The sequence below is a fragment of the Thunnus maccoyii genome, chromosome 20 (genome assembly GCF_910596095.1).
Source record: "Thunnus maccoyii chromosome 20, fThuMac1.1, whole genome shotgun sequence".
NCBI classification, from domain to species: Eukaryota; Metazoa; Chordata; class Actinopteri; order Scombriformes; family Scombridae; genus Thunnus; species Thunnus maccoyii.
The window spans coordinates 11,092,763-11,111,226 of NC_056552.1; the positions used below are offsets into that span (position 1 = coordinate 11,092,763).

The 18,464-nt window shown below is 38.6% G+C and overlaps 1 protein-coding gene across 1 annotated transcript; it reads left to right on the top strand.

Annotated features, from left to right (window-relative positions):
• The first annotated feature begins 623 nt into the window (after positions 1-623).
• On the top strand, positions 624-17,703 carry si:zfos-911d5.4. Its single transcript, XM_042398494.1, has 7 exons — positions 624-877; positions 1,307-1,434; positions 2,073-2,173; positions 2,540-2,688; positions 3,759-3,987; positions 4,853-5,073; positions 16,118-17,703. Exons 2-7 carry the CDS (start codon positions 1,319-1,321, stop codon positions 16,283-16,285), a joined length of 984 nt encoding a protein of 327 aa, XP_042254428.1. The 5' UTR covers positions 624-877; positions 1,307-1,318; the 3' UTR covers positions 16,286-17,703.
• The last annotated feature ends 761 nt before the right edge of the window (positions 17,704-18,464 follow it).

Consider the following 18,464-nt stretch of genomic DNA (forward strand, 5'->3'; position numbering starts at 1 on the left):
TTTGCAGTTCGAGGTGTCCTATCAACAGTTTTACAGATGTCTGTTTTACAATGGTGGTCTATGGGGAAAATCCTTTTTGGGCTGCAGGGGGATTTTTCACTGCAATACTGCAAGCGGCCCTTGGGAAAAATTGGCTGCAAGGCTGAGCGGCGGCGCCTTATCCAGCTCTTATTATACATCCATGAGCCCACTTTGTTGCACCGCCATGTTTCTACAGTAGCCCAGAACGGACAAATCAAACTGGCTCTAGAGAGAGCCCTTCACATTTCTCATGAGTTTCACGGCCACCATATGTTCTCCTACATGCTTGGAAGGAGACGGGGTTGCAATATGCCACTAAATCCTACACACTGGTCCTTTAAGATCTGTGGACTCTGTGGACACCTTTAAAAAGCACCTCCCATTTGTTTAGACTTGCCTATTTTCGATATAATTCTGTTTTTGTTGTGTTGGATTTATGCTTTATTTCTTCTCTGAAGCACTTTGTGACGCCTCTGCCCTCGAAAGGTGCAATATAAATAAAGTTGCTTAGGCCTACTTACTCTCTGACTCATTTAATTAGGCCTACTTACTAAATGCATCTTGCACACACTATAGGGTTGAGTGACGTGCTGCGACGTCACGTCTCTGTGGGCGAAATATGATGCTGCAGGTGGTGCACGTGGTCTGTTGTTTACTTCTTCCAGGAACGCTGGAGTGCTGCCGGAGAGGAGGGGGGGCGGTAAAAATTGTGAAACAGCTTTCCTGGATAGAGTTACATTGCTCAGCATTTGGAAAAAAAAAACACCCGTATACCGACATTCACGCCAGGAAAATGTCGACCTGAATTCGCTGTTTGTTTTTTTAAAGCTCTTTTAAACAGCGCGAGACTTCAACAGTATGTATTGTTTTGTTTCACAGCTTGTGCCAGTTCAGCATGCAGTCTTGTTCTTTCCTCTTTGTTCTCCTCGCAGGGACTTCAAGTTCAAGTGTCGTCAACAAAGCTGTTAAGCTTGCATGTAGCAGTTAGCATGTTTTCAGGAGGATTTAAGTCAAAGCAACAATGCAGAAGAAATGGAAATTGTGTTTTCCATAATGTTTATTTTGCTGAGATTTTAAATGTAGCTAACAGCCATGTTGGATTTTGCTCAACATAAACATAAACATGTTGGACATAGCTAAAAAAAAACAAAGCATGTTTGGTATTGTAATTACAGCCAAACATATGTGTGTGTATATTCTACATTGTGTATATTTCTTTTAAGCAACATTGTTTTTACATGTTATCTCCAACTCTAATCACCTAAATTCATCTTTTTTTTTCTAGATAAAAACTAGAATGCTTCAGCTTGGAGGCTTGTTCACCCAGTTTCATCTCAGCCTGAGAGCTCCAGAAAGTGCCCAAGGCCAGAGCCCACAGACACAAACACTACCTGATTTTTTAAAACATGTCAGGTAAGTGTTGTAAAGCTATACTAATCAGTATTCTTATAATAACAGTATATCAAGTGACACACAGAGAAGCATTACCCAACTTTGCATCCCATTCAGCTCTACAGAGCGTTTTAGCATCTTTAAACTCATTGTTTTGCTTTTACAGCCTGCAACTTTACTGTTTTCACATCATCATTAACCTTGTTTCCAGAGCAGGCTGCTGTTGTCATAGAAAAAGCTCTGATAAACCCACTGTACACCGCCTGACCAGCACCAAATGGCAGACAAACAAAGTTAGCGACTAGCTGGTGAAGAAAATGGAGCATTTAGAGACTTCAGAGCCAGATTCCCAAAAGAAAAATTAATCTTGTACTTACATTCACTGGATGGACAGAAACACAACTCCAAATAAAGTCTAATGTTGCTCTGTGTCTGCTGGATGTGTAAATAGGCAGCTGTTTGGTAAAATAACACCTTTATAAGGTGATTATACATTATGTCAGTGTTTTGTTTACTGTTAACAGGTTATTCAGTTGCCCCCAAGTAGCTAAATAATTAGTTAATGCAGGTTTAAGTTTTGTTTTACTCATGTACTTTTGCACAAAATCTAACTTAATGTTGTTATTTCTATTTTTGTCTTCCATGTAATTCCACTGTAGGAAACTCACCGGGCTGAGAAAAGAAGATGTTTACTGCAATCTGCGGATCCCCGACCAGTGTCAGACAGTTAAAGATGACATCAACATTATTATTCTCACAGGTTGATATCAAGAATGAAATGGCATGTCATGAAAGAACTGAAAAAAAACCCATATATAATATTGATATCGTGATATATGCTGTAAGACTTAATGTTGTGTGGGATTTGGTCATTGTAAAATCAAGATATATATATTTCAGTGTTGTCTTTCAAGCTGAGCTACACTTAAGTGAGCTGTGAATTGTTCCAATAGGCCTTTTTCACAGCAGACATTTGGACTCGTACTAGGAAAACACAGGTGTTGCTAACAACAATAACAACAACTCTGTTCTGTGTGTCCCAGTAAGACATGACAGTGTCACTTTACACTAGTGTTCCAAGTCTGTAAATTTGGACTTTTTAATGCTTTATTTTCCTTTTGCAAAGGCCAGGGGATCTTCTGCATAGATGTAAAACCCTGGAGAGGCACAGTGTCCGCTCACAACGAAAACTGGCATGTGCAAGTGAAAGAAGAGGACCAAAACTTTACTAATACCTGCATTGAGCAGATTGAAGATCCCCTCGAAGCTATCACGGTAAACGACACACTTAATTGAAAGTTTTAAATACCATCGTGAAAACCTAAATGTCAAACTGGCACACTTGTGTCCAAGGTCCAATCAATTGTCCAGTAAATTGTTTTCATCCAAACTCCAGCCAGGTTAAGAGATTCTGAGTCACACTAACAATTTATATGTAAATTTCAAACACTACAGCGGGGCTTCCTAAACTTCCCAAGTGGCGGCACTTCATTTGAAAGGCCATAATTATGTTCACAGAGGGTGTTGAAAGCAGGCAGGTGCCTAAACACAGCTGTGACCTTATGTGCATGGGTCAGTTAGGAGTCATTCATTTCCATCTCTATAGATGCTCAATTTGGACTGGAAGCTTGACAGAAGAGTCTGATGGCAAACACACACAACATGATTTAAATAGTTGTGCTTGAATTGGAGGTATTAACTTCATTAATCTACACAAAGCAGATTCAGCTGAACCATCTGTGCCAACTTCAGGTTGTGTAATGTATTAAAATGGGAGCTATTAGAGAATAAAAAGTCTGAATTTGTGTGTCAGTAAGGCCATTATTCGACAGGACTGTTATAAATACAGCACATGCTGACAAATTTCTCCTCTCTGGATCTGTTAACGCTCAGGCTTGATTTGACGCGATTTGTCGATTAATTAGAATCAATAGAAGTTTTATCGACAACTGATAATTGATTAATCATTTGCCATTTTTTTCTTTGTTGTATCATCAGTAATCTCTGGATTTTGGACTGTTGGTTTGACAAAACAAATCATTTAAAACATCCTGTACCAATACTTTTAACCCTTACTTTAAAGAATACAAACAAGGCTGCTTTTTAATTTAACAAAGAATCAAACATCTAAAATTTGCAAAATTATGATTTAAATCTGAAACTCTCTGAGCAAAGCAAAAGTAAAGAAGACCACAAATCTGACCAGGCGTTCAATGTGAGCTTTCAGTACTCGACTGTTTTTTTATTCTCAGTGCAACAGACACATTTTAAGTATTGAGGTTTGATACTCAGCCGTAACGATGTCCATTCATTGCATCTCTACATTTCACCATCTTCTCTTCCAGACCAAGACAGTGGACTTATGTGGCCATTTGACGAGCAGTGGAGTGTCTGTTCCCCAAAGCCTCTTCTTCCCCAGGGTCATCTTCCTCTCCCCAGAGTGCGAGCTGGACGAGGAGCTGAAGAAGAGGAGGGAGCTGGTCTCCCACAGCCAAATAGACAACTTCCTCAGATCTTTCAGGGAGGGCTACATGGCCTGGATATCAGATGCACTGACTCCCTCCTGGCTGTCTGGTGAGTGCGTCCTAAAAGGTTTACAGTATTACTTTAGAGGCTGAATTGAAGTTCCAGTATAGTGCAATAAAAGTATCAATCTTAACATAAATTTTTTTTGTCCTAAACGTCGTTTTCTTAAAATCTCAAGAAATCAATGTCATTATACTGAAACAAGACAGAACACGGCAGACAACTGCTCTAGATTCAAGAACAATGATCTGTTTCCAATACTAATAAACTTGTCTAGATAACTGTCTAGAATGAAGTGCAATGTCTGCCATTCTGTCTTGTTTCAAGGTAATGACACTCATTTTAAGATTTTTTTAAAATACCTGATTGGTTTTGGAAACATGTTGGATTAATGTTACTGCCCTGTCCATTTTTTTCACTTGTAAAGAAAATAAGACTTTTAGAGGACACATGAATAAAGACATGATTTGGTTCAGGGTTCAAAGGAATTTATTTGTCACATACGCAGCATACATTTCATAAATAATGGCAGTGAAATGCTCTCTATTGGAGTTTGGCCCACTATACGGGATAATAATATCAAAAAGACTCAACTCATAAAAGTAGAAATGAACAAAAGGACACACACAAAAACAAGAAAAGAAACTTCAAGTATCAACTTGAGGTAGTAAGGCTTGAGGTGAAGTTTTTTAAAATGGACACACATCGAAGTGTATATATTTGTGCAAATACTGTCATTAAAAAGAGTCTGTGCAGTTGTGTAGAGGTCCAATTATCCTCTTTCCATACTCGGACTGCCTGGGGAAAAATCTGTGTATTAACTTTAACTATAGACTATAACTTTATTAAGCCCCTGACAGGAATGCCACTAGCTCACCTAGTGTTTTTTTTTTCAATGTTTTTTGTCCTGCAGGTCATCTGTCATACAAGCAGATGGAGTCAGTGCGGGAGGTCCTGAGGAGGGTGGGAACCTGGGATCTGATGCGGCTGCACTGTGGCGAGCAGCTGAGAGGAGACTACCAAGGCTGCCAGTACATCGCTCTCAACCGGCAGGAGATGGACACACTCGAGTTTTCCAGACTCAAGACTCTGTCAACTGATTCGCTGTGGGCCCTGCTGGGACAAACGCCTCAGGTCAGTCCACCCCACTGGCTCTGATGAGCTACCAGGACCAGAGGTACCGTCTGTAAATGTGGGCTGAATACTGTGTCCGTGGCTCCAAATAACTAAAGCAAAATGCCCAACATGAACTATAAGACCAGCAGGTGGCAGTAGTACTTTATGACTGTCTCAGTTAATTGTCAGAAATTCCCCTCTTGTTCTGGGAACTGGAAAAAAACAGGTTTGACATAGGTTAAAGACTGCGAAACATGACAGTTATTTAAAAACAATTAGAGTAATTTTTAATTAACAAATGTCAGGATATTACCGTATAAACATCAGATGAAGTGATTACAACACAATTTTGGCCAAGAGCCAATCAATTATTTAATTAATTCAAACCTGAAGAAATAAATTATTTAAAATTATCAGGCTAATTCCAACTAATCACAGGTCTGATTTATTTAGAAGTAAAGCAATTACAGTTATAGTGGTCCTTTTTCTGAAAAATGTTCATGATCTAGAGAAGCCGAGTGAGGCTTTTTTTAACCCGTTTGGCTGCTTTCAACTGAGTGTACCCTCTCAGATCATTTCTGTAAACACTCTTAGTGTTAATTACTTCCTCAATTCTGCAGGCCTTCACTTTCTTATTGACATAAGTAGTTCTGTCGGCCTGCATGGTGCTCATTAGCTACATTCACTTGATTGAATCAAAAGGCAAGGCAATTGCACAGTCTAAAAGGCATCATTTGAGCCTATTCAGATTCTCATATCGCTTGATGTTTGGGATTATTATTGTTTGTTTTATTGCAAGGCAATGAATTAATTTGGCTAATTAGTTAAACGGTGTCTCTCCAGGTGGCATGAAAGGAAATGTCAAATGTCACTACAGCAATGAATGTAAATGTTGATGATTAACTAGTTGAATCCGAGTGATTATGATATTTACACAAAATTATTTTGGTGACATTTTTATCCAAATGCACTGACATTAACACTTAATTATTTTTGCTTGCACAAAAGTGCATCACTCGAGCTTGTTAAATAAATGTTGCTGAATGAGGTAAATGTTAGACAGACAAAGGTCACAGCTCTTAAGGTCCAGTGAGTACAACCTCCTGCATAGCCTCCCATTACAGATTCACACCCACCCTCAGCACCCAAACACTCAGCCTGGGCTTTCCTTACAAACTCTACACAGGCTTCAGTTCACCCACCCCCCAACATCCAGACTGTACTCTCCCCTCTCCCCTCCAGCTGCTGTGTATTTGATACATGACCCAACAATCATTAGACAGTCTCCAGCGGGCCCTTTTCTTGCCGAAGGGGACACACACGGCGACAACAAAATATATTACTTTCAAAGAAGTATTTGTAAATGGAGGCAGCGTGAGGCGTACCTCTTCCCCATATTTCACAGAGAAATGTGACTCGGAGAAAATATGATAAATATGACCCAACAATCATTAAGATATCTTTTTTAAACTACCAATGGTTTGTTTCTCATTATGAGATTTCATCTCTTTGTATTCAGCTTGGACGATCAGCAAGAAAAAATGATTTTGCCTTTGGATTTGTACAATAAAATCAAGTAATGTATTTTAAGATTTTGCTCCTTTGGACTTCAGCACTCTGTTTTTAGTTAAAAAAAAAAAAAAAAAAAAAAGAGATCTCTGCTCGTGTGCAGCAGCTGCCAAGAGAAGCTTGGGGGGCGGCAAAGAAACCTGATAGCTCCCCCAGGCGTATTTTCAGAGCCCAGAAATAATGCATGCTTTTGATTTGTTACTTGTAAACACACAGGCTAGAAGATCTGTGATATGACCTACAGTTTCACTCAGGCATCTGTTTGGTTGTAAGAAATGGCACCAGATGTATCCACAAAGCCACCGCGGAGGCACTAGGTGTGTTTTCTGTGGGCGCAGTCAATTACTCTGTGGAGAATGGGATGTCTACATGTCCCCAAAGTGGAGAATGATTGAGTAGAGTGGCTGTAATTTATTAATTATGGTCTATATTCTTAGACCACGGTTCTGGCTTCATTCAATTTGTATGGATTGAGGGGTAATTACTGTGTGTGTGTGTGCGAGTGTGTGTGTGTGTGTTAGGGAGAGGAAGAATGAGCTAAAGATCTATTCATGTCATAAACTAAAGTGCAGATTACTTACGTTGTTCATCCTTATGTCATCTCCTACTCTGATATTTGACTGTTTCATGAAGCTTTTGTACCAGTTTATAGTATAATCTCAGTTTATTCAGGAAGCAGAAATGGAGCCCCTGTGTTAAAAAAAACATCTCTCCTAACTCACAGTCAGCATATAGAGTGTCTACTAATTGCATAGCCGAGAAACAACAATTGAGTTCCTTCGACCGTAACTTGACTACACCACCCTGTCAGCTGATTAATAGAAACGAGCCACCAGGCGAAAAGCTGCAAATTCATCGACAACATCTCGGCCAACGCAGAGCAGCACAAAATAATCAGACCTCTGTTGCCGGAGATACATCTCGTCTCTGACTGTCTACAGATTCCTCACAGATGTAGCTTGTTAATTTAACTCTACGGTGACATTCCTCTCTGTTTGACCATCTCCCAGGCTGCACGCGTCACAGGCCTGTAATGGACAGGCTGGTGCACTCGGTGCTTAGCACAGAAAAGGCAAAGATGGAGACATCAACCGCTTTGTGGTGCTAATGAATGGAGGCACACAAAAGGCCAGGAGCTGGCCATTAACAAAGCCTACAAATTCTGCTGCCTAAATAGAGAATATTGGCAGCCACTGTGGCTTTTTGGTCTCCAGAGGAAAAAAAAGTATTTAGCCATTTAATGAAAATGTATGTAGTACCCTTTATTCATGTATACAATGAACAAAGCACACACATATATAACACATATATGATTTATAATAAGAATTCTCAAAGTGGTAGCATCTTATGTGTGCTACTTAAAGTAAAAAAAATCTATATGAACATGGTTGCGCTTGTAATTTCGCTAAAAGCCTGTGTACCTGTGAATAGATGTTTTTCAAACCACAGCAACACAGGTATTATAGTTCAGTCACCAGACACAGACCAAGAAAAGCATACTTAAAAGTTGTTTCAGTAAGAGAGCAATTTATCAGATTGTGAGTCCCACAGAGTTCACTGTTCATCGGCTTCATTATCTACCCGACTAAACCTGATAGAGAGATGATTTCTGTACTAAAGAAAAGTTTCAAAGAAAAGTTTTCTGAAGAAATGCCCATGAAAGAAAGATCTATTAGTCGCACAGCATTTTTCAACAGAAATGAAAATTGTGGGGAAATTACCAGGATGTTCAGATTTCTGTAATTGCAGCATCGCTCTCGAAAGGAAACTGAAATTGGAAATAATTTGCACCAGAGTGTGTGTAGGAAGCTGCAGAGGAAAGCTAACCATGCAATTACACATGAGAAGAGTGCTGCAGAATCACAAGTGTCTGTAATGAACTAGTGAAGACACCAGCACTTATACAGTGGAAGGCAATGATAAAAGCTGCCTTGTAATAGCATGTGATTAAACTTGGTAAAATCTATTTTTTCACTGGAGCACTAAGCCACAGTGAAGAGTCCCATGGAGAGATTCTGCATCTGTCAATTTGAAGATGACTCAACGTGTTTCCTCAAAATTCATCACCCAGCATGCTTTACCAGTCATTTTAGAGGGCTCTTCAAGCACTCTTTTGTTAATTTAGTTAAACATCAACCGGTAGAGTTCATGTTTTACACATTCCTACTTAACACAGGTAGGGATTGAGTTTCAGTAAATTTGAATACATGTTTAAAAAAATGCTCCAAGCCATTAATATTCATTACAAAATAATTCTCTTGAATGTGGAATGAGCTATGGTTGTGCCAGACACACAGTACGTAATACTATCTGTGATAAATATTGTATGCATACACTGTTCTATTGTATATTTAATGCATGTATCAACAACCAGAAAAAAATCACAAAAGGAAAAGGCCTAGCTTCTGCATATGCATTTATATTTAAAATCAATATTATTAAGAATATTTAGACGGTATCAATATACTTTATGGACATTATATTACAACTGTATGAAAAATCACATGTAAAATAATCAGATTGATGTTTAATGCAATGAACAAAACTGATCAAATGTGTAAGACAGAAAGTAATTGTGTTAGGCTTATTACTTTTGGTTTGGAATAATTGATTTTGACAACATATTTATATATTTATTATACGCAAAATACCAAATATTGTCTGGTTCCAGCATGTCAAACATGAGGATTAGATGCTTTTCTTTGTCATGTGCAATCGTGAACTGAATATTTTTGAGATTTTTACTGTCGGTCGGATCAAACAAGAAATTTGACAACATCACCTTTGACTGTTTTCACTGTTTTCTGACATTTTTAAGATGTATTTTCTGATAGTCATGAAAATAATCATTAGTTGCAGCCATAATGATGTGATCACATTGTCATAATACGGCTGCAGTCAAGTCAATAATGATATTGAATTATCAACCTAACAAGACCATTTAGGCTTCATACAAGGTTTTTGCTATTAATGATTCTCTGACATCATCCGTTTTGGCATTGAGTGCAAGATTTAGTATCTAACTGAATTTTTTCTTCGGTCACTGGTCATAGTGATGATTTTATCTTGATAAAGTTTGCTCTGTCAAACAGCAGCTATTTGTTTTGGGGATTCAGGATATTACAGTGATCCCCGCAGTATAGGCTGTAAGATCGGATCAATAGGGATTCGTGAATAATGAAGAGGCCGTGTGGAGCAGAAACACTTAATTACAGTTTCAAAAGCCATTCTCATTAATTGAGGAGAATAAAGGTGGTGAAGTGGACTGAATGGCAACATTAGAATTTTTTATCAGTGACTTTTTGGGGTTTTTTTTATCATACAACAAAACCCTAACTGACAGCTAAAAAACACAAGCTGCATTGGCAAGTTCTCATTATTCTCTCAAGTTAGACATTTATCACGAATAATTTCTGTGTTTGACATTTAATATCATAGTTTATTTTGCGTGCTCTGGCCATTTCCTGTGACCACCTGTGATCAGAGTATCGTTCTTTTAATGTAAAGGCTAATATGCCGCATATCCAGACAGTGTGTGGCCACTGTGTGCAGCAGATACAGTAGATAATTGACAGCCCTGCCATCTGTTACAGTTATGTGAAATTATGGATAAACTAGTTAACAGACACTTTGGCCCATTGTCTGTTGTTTTGATAATCACCCTTAATAACGGACGGCATCAATATGGTCTTTAAACCTGATTTGGGAGTTAATGGAGTCAGATGGGGGCAGTCAGTGTATGCTCTGGGGGTAATGCTGTTAGAGATGTTCGTAAAGAGCAAATTAAATCAGTCATAGATTGTGCCCTCTCAAGTCAGCCAGACAACCAGACCCATTGAGGAGAAAAAGGAGGGGGATTCATATTTTAACCTCTTGCAGAAAATGCACTTATGTGGATGGAAATAAAGTCAGAGCTGGGTGAATGGATGTAAATGGTTATTGCAGAAAGTCTAATGGCTTCCTGTTATCTGAGGCAGGTTGGTTGGAAAGCAGAGACGTAGCTATTCAGAACTTAACCAGCCATCTTTTGCGGTCATGACTGTTGGCAAATGTAGTTATTGGATATTGAAGTAGACTGTAACGTCACCAAACAAAAGTTTAGGCATCTTAATCGATGGTGCAAATGTGGACCAGATAATTCAGCGGGCCAGTTCAATTACAGTGTTTGAGTATTTCAAGCAGAATGCATTGTAGTGCCCTGTGTTTTTCAAACAAGCAGTTATAAAACTGAACTGAGGGTGAATTTATTCTCCTGTAAGGCTAAAACAATGTTGATTTATTGATTAGTTGGTCAACAGAAAATCATTTGACAAGAATTTTGATTACTGATAATCAATGAAGTCTATTATCAAGGAAAAATAAACATTCAGTGGTTGCAGCTTCTCAAATATGAGCATTTCCTGCTTTTCTCTATGATTGAAAAACCTCTTACCTTCTCTTTGAGTTTGTTAATTGGAAAAACCAAGCTTTTTTTTGACGTTTTATACATGATTAATTGATTAAATTAAAAAATAATTCCACATATTCATCAATGTTAAAATAATTTTTGCAGCCCTACAGTCCTTATTGCAGCAGGTATGAGTGCAAAGATTCATTCTTTACGTCGATACATCAATTATGAATTATGCAAATGAAATGCATCAATCTGCTAAAAGAAATAATCGAACCACGTCGCTCTTATTTCAGCAACGATCTCAATAAAACACTTCAAGTCATTACAGTTGTACTGAATCAATGCTACTAGGACTACTGCTGCTACTTTCACAACTATAATTACCACTAATGAGGGAAAATGTGTGTTTAACTTGAGAAACTGTTTAACTTGTTTAATACTTTGAAATTCACCCCCATTTGAGAGTCATTCACCTAAATTAAAACAAACTGTCTGTTTATGATCTTTAGACCCTTGTAATGAATCAGGATTTCAAGGACTTATACCATTGGACTGCCAGATTGCTTTGAAGGCAGAGACACCAGTTTTAAAGGTTTAATTTATATACTCTGCAGTGTATTGTGACTGGATTATTTTTACAAGGCTTTTTTTTTAAATTCCCACAATAACCAAAAAGTATTTGTAAAAGCCGTCCAATTAAGTTCTACATAGTGCTTCTCACAGGTGGAACAGTTAATTGAAAAAGTAAATATGTTCACTTTGGTATCTTATCCTAAAAAATTTGTGAAATAATAGAAATCTCACTGTTTGTCTCTTATTTTAAAATAATAAGAAGAACATAATTCTGCTGTTTATTTTTCTCCTCGCAGGAGAATAATGTTTAGTTTTATATTATTGTATATATATTTAATAAATATACACTTTTGGCCAATTGTTACAGAATCATTACAGATCTATTTATAACGAATTGAGGAAGAAAAACAATCATTTCTCCTGAATCGAATTGTCAACTTGAAGAATCAATCTGAATCGAACCGCTGATAATCCAGCAGTTCACACCTCTAGAGCAGGTTGTTAATACATTCATCCACTGAGCCAAACCACACAGTGTTTACCTAATTGCCTTGTTACATCCAGCTGAGATGACAGCAAACCACTTTTGGTCTGATTCCATCGCATTTGGCTTGTCGACAAAGATGTTTGATGCGCCAGAGGTGTGTTACTTGGTGTTCTTCCCCATCTGTGTCTGGTGAGACACGGCGTGGAACAAAGAGCCCGTCGTCTGAAGCTGGTGTGGCGTTACGCTCACTCAGAGTTCACCTGAAACACTGCACCCATGGCTCCAGGTAACAGCCCCCGCTGACTGATACCCCACTGGGATTCTTTGACTCTATCAGGGCAAGAATCTGAACTTTGTGAATGGAAATACACGCAGGTGGTGACACGTCCCTAACCAATTACACAGTTCCTTACATTACTCATGTTTGTCAGAACCTGTCAGACCTTTAGTCACAAATAATTATTCTTAAACAATTAAGATGTGGTCTGTTTTATTCGTTTTATTTTTTTAATTAGAAGAACCTCTTTGGGTGTCAGTATACCATTGTGGCTGAGAATCTATGCCATAAACATCCCTACAGGTAGAAGATAAGGAAGCCAGCCCTGCTCTGCAGTGGAGATTGCTATCAGCTATTTGTAAAGAGATGTTTCTTTTTTTGGACGAAGAATGAGCTGTCGTCTTGAGTTTAGGAGGGTAAAAGGTGAGCAGTGAACCAGAGGCAGGATTTATGACTATTAGCAGACGGTAAATAAGAAGAAGGAGTTTGTCTGGTTGAAATGTGAGGAGTGATGTCATTCACACGACTCCCCTGACACCGAAAGTGAGAGGCAGTACAGGGGTAGACACCGTTAGGTGAGCTCTCAGCCCTTTGTGTGACACCCAACCTTAGCCCCGAGGGTCCTATCCTCACTGTGAAGTGTTATACACACACACACGTACACACACACACATTCAGGCCTGTCTGTGCTTGAAATAGTAATGATTCTTGTAAACTTGTGGACAATTCACAGTCACAGTAAATCTTAGTAACTATGTACTGATATGTTCATCTTTGCTTTTTGTGCAAGCGTGACATGCTGCATTTCATGTTAAGTGTAGGATGCAGATTGCACTTTGAATTACTTTTTCTTTTAATGTCAGAGACTCCTCTACACTTTCCTCCTCTACTGTAAATTAGCAACAGTATCGTCTTTACCCTCAGACACTTGTCTCAAGTGGCTGAGAGGTTCACCTGCAGTGACAGTTCCTGTATCTGACACACCATCCCTACAGATTCAGAACAACACCTGGCGGGCAGGTAGTCTAGACCACACAACTCCCCTCTTTGAGTTGATGCCAAAGATGGCAGCATTCTTCCTTCCTGTACGGCATAACATTTCAAATCATACAGTATGTCTCTGTAGATTTTCTACTTGATAAACGTTGACTCATATCTTGTTACATACCCAATCATTTTTGGCATTAAAATATTTTGTCTTCTGATATTCCAAATAATTTTCCTTAAAGTGGAATTTTTTGTTGGAAGTTATGAATACAAGTTTACGTATTCTTGCAAACTGCAACTCATGAATAATTGATTTGATAATCAATTAATTGTTTTGAGCCACTTTTGATGAAAAAATGTCCAAATCTCCTGTTTCCAGCTCAAATGTGAATATTTTCTCTTCTTGTGATAGTAAATGGAATATCTTTGGGTTGTGGACTGTTGATCGGGCCAAAACAAAACATTTGAAGACGTCTCTTGGGAAACAGTGGTCGACATTTTTCACCATTTTGGGACATTTTATAGACCAATCAACTAAGCGATTAATTGAGAAAATAATCAACAGATTTACAAATAATGAAAATATTTATTAGTTGTAGCCCTAAATTAGATGCTACAGAAACATGATCAATTTAAATGGCTGAAAATGAAAAATAAAGTACAATTAATCCTTAATTAATTTGCATTAATCAAAGCATGATTATCTATTACTATGTCCAGTTGCAATTTTCTAAACATTTTATATGATTATAATAACAAATATAGAGGATTGTGTGGCCTTGATGGAGGTACTGTATGAAGGCAGTATGTGTGTTTCATAGCCTACGGTGCAGCTCTTGCTGAAGTGAAGTGAAGAATTGTTCTACTTCTGTTTTGAATATGGTATCTCCAGTATTGTGTCTGCGTCTCTGCGGAGCTGCAAAGGTGAAAGAACTCAACTTTAGTTCCCTTAAATTATTTAATTGCTGATTACCAACTCTTACGTTTGACTATGATTTGCTAGAATAATTTCTCTCACGTGTCTTTGTGTCGGTTTATGAGCCTCTCTGCCACCAGCTGTCATGGATCTATTTTTTCATGCATCCCAAATTAATAGACACTCACTCATTCTGAAGTGTCTGATGCTATTGTAATACAAGCCATGTGGCATTCGGCCAAGGCTGCATTATAAGACACAATTGTTTAGCCTTTTTCTCTCTGTCTCTGCCTGTTTTAATGCACAGTAATAAGTAAGTAAATGGTGGAAAGATGTGTGTCTGAAATCGCGGTGGCCTTTGTTGCAGATAATTAGGTTAGCAGCAAGAGTGTGCAGGTGTTGAGGGTGTGCTGCGCGCTCGTGGTGTGTTATCGACTTGCTCATATTCGTAGGCTGTCAGGGGTGTCGCACTTCCCATCAGCCCCAAAGCTCACCAACCTCTTCACTATTAAAATGATCACTTTCAATAGCAGACAAAGGAAAGAGGGAACATATCTAGTGCAGGGTATTTTCCCCACCTCTAATGCTTATCTGCCTTTTGATGTCGGCGTAATAAAAGGCCTATTGGGCTTCCACAATGACCTGCAAAATGGACAAGGGCCGATATACTGGGCTCTGACTGTCGCTACCATTAACTAAAAGGCCCAGACATTATGGAGAGCTGGGGATGAAAGAACATGGAAAAAAAATAATAATTGAAAAATTGCCTAATACTAAAGTGAAAGAAAATGGAACTGTGAAAAGGCACTGTAATATTCTGTTATCCCCTGTAAATGCAGCCAAACAAGAGATACAGTGAGGCATTCTTTTTGAAATGGATGTGGTTCAATTACCTGCATGTCTAAATCTAGTTAAGGCTTCCATTGTCAGGCTCAAATGTAACAGGCTGTTTTGATGTAGTGTTAAAGCATATTATGCCCTACAACCTACATAAAATCAATAGAGGTATGACTCTATTCAAGATCTGGAGGGGAATTAAAAAAGCTTGTAGCGAGAACAAGGTTAATTTAATATTTATTCTGTTTCGGACTGCCGTTTGGTTCACTGTTCCAACAGAGTGGCACGATATTTTAGCGGGAATGTTCTTTTACAGTTTTTATTTACGTATTTTTAGGGCCATTTCATTGGGTGACTAATTGATTCCTAAAATTAGGGTCTTCTCGCTGAACTGACATTTCCCCAAAAAGCATGGATTGTTGTTTAAGCATCTAGGTTCAAACTGGGCTACATTGGTTTCAAAAGTGAAAAGTGTTTTTTGTTTTTTTGTTTTTTTGTTTTTTAAGACGTCATATCTAACTGTTGTTTCATCTTCATTTCGAAGACTACATTTCCATGTGAAATTGCCTGCTATAAACTAAATATAACTATCATGCTGGTGAAACAACTGTTATATATAATCTAGATGTCTAAAAATGTTTACATAACAATCCTGTTTAGCCCTGTTTTACCCTAAATATCACCAAATCTATGCTTTCTGTGTCATACTGGACCTCAGGTTTGAATTTTTACTTTACTCATCGTTAAATGCAGTCCCTCGTCCAATAAGCCAGTATCAATAAGTGGCTCTGCAGTCTACAATACCACAGACTAAGCAACAGCTTGTGTATGTAGAGGTCAAAGGTGAAAGTTATGAGTGTCTGTTTAGCTCTAGCCAGAGGTCAGGAGGTCTCAGTCAGGGTCATGATCCCAAAGAAAAGCCCTGAACATCCACATACAACAACCTTGTGTTTTAGCCATTTAAAGATCCATTTTTATAACCTTAATTAACTGTATTCCCCATTTCTCTTCCCCACTCTGCAGGTAACAGTTAAAATGTACAAGCGTGGATCTCACAGCTGGCTGGGTAAGTCCCTGAGCGCCACCGCCACCATCCCCTCCAACACGTGTGTGATCTTCAGGATCAGCGGGGAGGAAGAAGATGCCAAAATCCCAGCAAACACCATTCACAGCATCACACTCAGCATATGACGGCATCTATCAGTCAATAAAGAGGATAGCCATCAAAACATTGGAGAGGAGGGAGAGGAAGCATTCTTGATTATGTTGCATGTGCAACTGCAAAACAGCCTACAAATCAAACTCTCAATGTAGCTCAAACCAAATTACATTTTTACTGAGTGCCTTTTACTATATGGTGTTTGTATTTTTTTATATTGTGCTAACAAAACAGATTCTGAATGTCTTTGTGTGAATGTTTATTGTAAAAAAAAAAATAGAAAGAAAAGAAAAAGCCACATTTGCCAATTTTCCTGATTCTCTCATCCTCAGTGGCAATATTATATTAATGAAGATGGTTTCAGACAATTAGCCTGATTAACTTTCTCTTGTTTTGAATTTCTAGGGCTGGCCCACACTTTACACTAGCCATTAATTAATCATTATGTTAGCTGATTGTGTCACATCAGTTCAGGATTGAAGTGTTTAATGTGTTAATTGTGGCGGTTAAAAACTGGTGGCCTCCAGCGCGATGAGGGCAGGGCATGTTACTGCCTCTATTGGTTTAATGGGAAGTGATTTACGCTCTGTTTAGATGGTGTAACTGCAAGGTGCTTTATTAATATGCTCCACCGCACAGAGGAGACGATAACGTATTCAAGAGCGCACAGGCGCAGCCACCAGCACCATTCATAACTGTGTCTGAGTCACTTTCCATCAGTTACCAGGCTTACACAGCTGCGCTAACAGCTAGCAATTGTATTTACTGTGCCTGGTAGTGGCTAAAATGAAGTTATTTCCATCAAGATATCAGTGCCTTTAGCTAATGCAATAGAAGAAGCTCTCTGTGTTGATGGTATCTCTTTGCATGGCATCTCTCTACCTGAAACATCATTACACTGTACTCAAGCTCCTCACTTTTTAAAATGTCTTTTTACAATTTTACCTGAGGGACAGATTAGTGGCAGTTGTACAAACAGCACTGTGTTGTTTACATTTGTAGGCACACATTTTTTAGACTCCGGTTGTTTCAAGATCTTGGTCATCATTGCTTGAAAGTGTTTTCGATGAATTTATCTCTGCATATTTATTTAAGAGTGTCCTCAGGAACTTTCTCCACAGCACTTGACAAACAATACTGACGATATCAGATGGTCTGTGCTCAGAAGAGCTTTTAGGCAATTACTAAATGTAATTCTGATCAGTTATGCGTGTGTGCAGGTTTTACTGTGTCTTAATTACATGTCAGTATGAATATTTCATTGAATATTCTCTAAACTTCAAGCACTTTCAGCATCAAGCCAACTTAAGAAGCATGATTGATATACACACTCTTCATTGACATTGTTTTAAGCATGGTTGTTTTATTCATAGGTGTGTTATTTAGTCATGTGTTTTTATGTTTACATGTATTTTACCTTCTGGCGTCATAATAAAAAGATTTAATGCTTCTCATAGTTTTTTTCTTTCACTTTCATCATACCATAGTTCAGGGTACTTTGTGTACTCTTCACATGTGAGTAGATCTGCATGGTGTGAAGGATTTTTAAAGATGAACCCCATATTCAAAGTCATTTGTCACTACTGGGCCACAAGGTTTCATCAAAGCCTCACTGGGGAGATGGAGGGCATCCATCAACATCTCACTCTGCTCTCTGAAAGCATGCAGCACGTCTCCAGTGCAGTAAAGGACTAGAGATTAGGAATGGATGACTGGTCACAGGGACAAAGGGAACTCTTGTTGGGCAGGGTGGCGGCAACTGGGAGGGGAAGCTGAGCGGAAATGGACATGGTGATCAGACCAGAACATAGTGTGACAAGGTAACAAGGTAAACTGATCCAGCCTGCAATTCCTCTGGAAACTGAATCAATGAGGGTTCTGTTAAAATGGAAATCCTGGATCCTGGATATCGCATTTGGGTGAATCTATAGTACAATGTAATCAGCTATAAATATACAGTTTTCCTTTGCAGTAAAAATGTACATCATGAATCGTATAGTTTTGACTCTCTAAGTTAGGTGTTTTGACATGCAGAGAGACGTAGTGAGCCGGTACATCCAGTAAGTGAAGAACCAAAGGTCTTGACCCTGCTGTAAGACCAGGTGTCCAACTCTGACCTCTGGCCATTTTACACAGTCCCCTGGGCTGCTAGGTCAGGTGAATGGTTTGACCTTTCCTTTGGACAAAACACATGGAACTGTAGAGTAGCCT

Bases quoted from the DNA above. Each gene is read 5' to 3' on its own strand.
- si:zfos-911d5.4 (XM_042398494.1), top strand. From the start codon at position 1,319: ATGCTTCAGCTTGGAGGCTTGTTCACCCAGTTTCATCTCAGCCTGAGA. The intron at 2,174-2,539 runs GTTGATATCAAG...CCTTTTGCAAAG, and splicing joins CAACATTATTATTCTCACAG to GCCAGGGGATCTTCTGCATA. The intron at 2,689-3,758 runs GTAAACGACACA...CTTCTCTTCCAG, and splicing joins ATCCCCTCGAAGCTATCACG to ACCAAGACAGTGGACTTATG.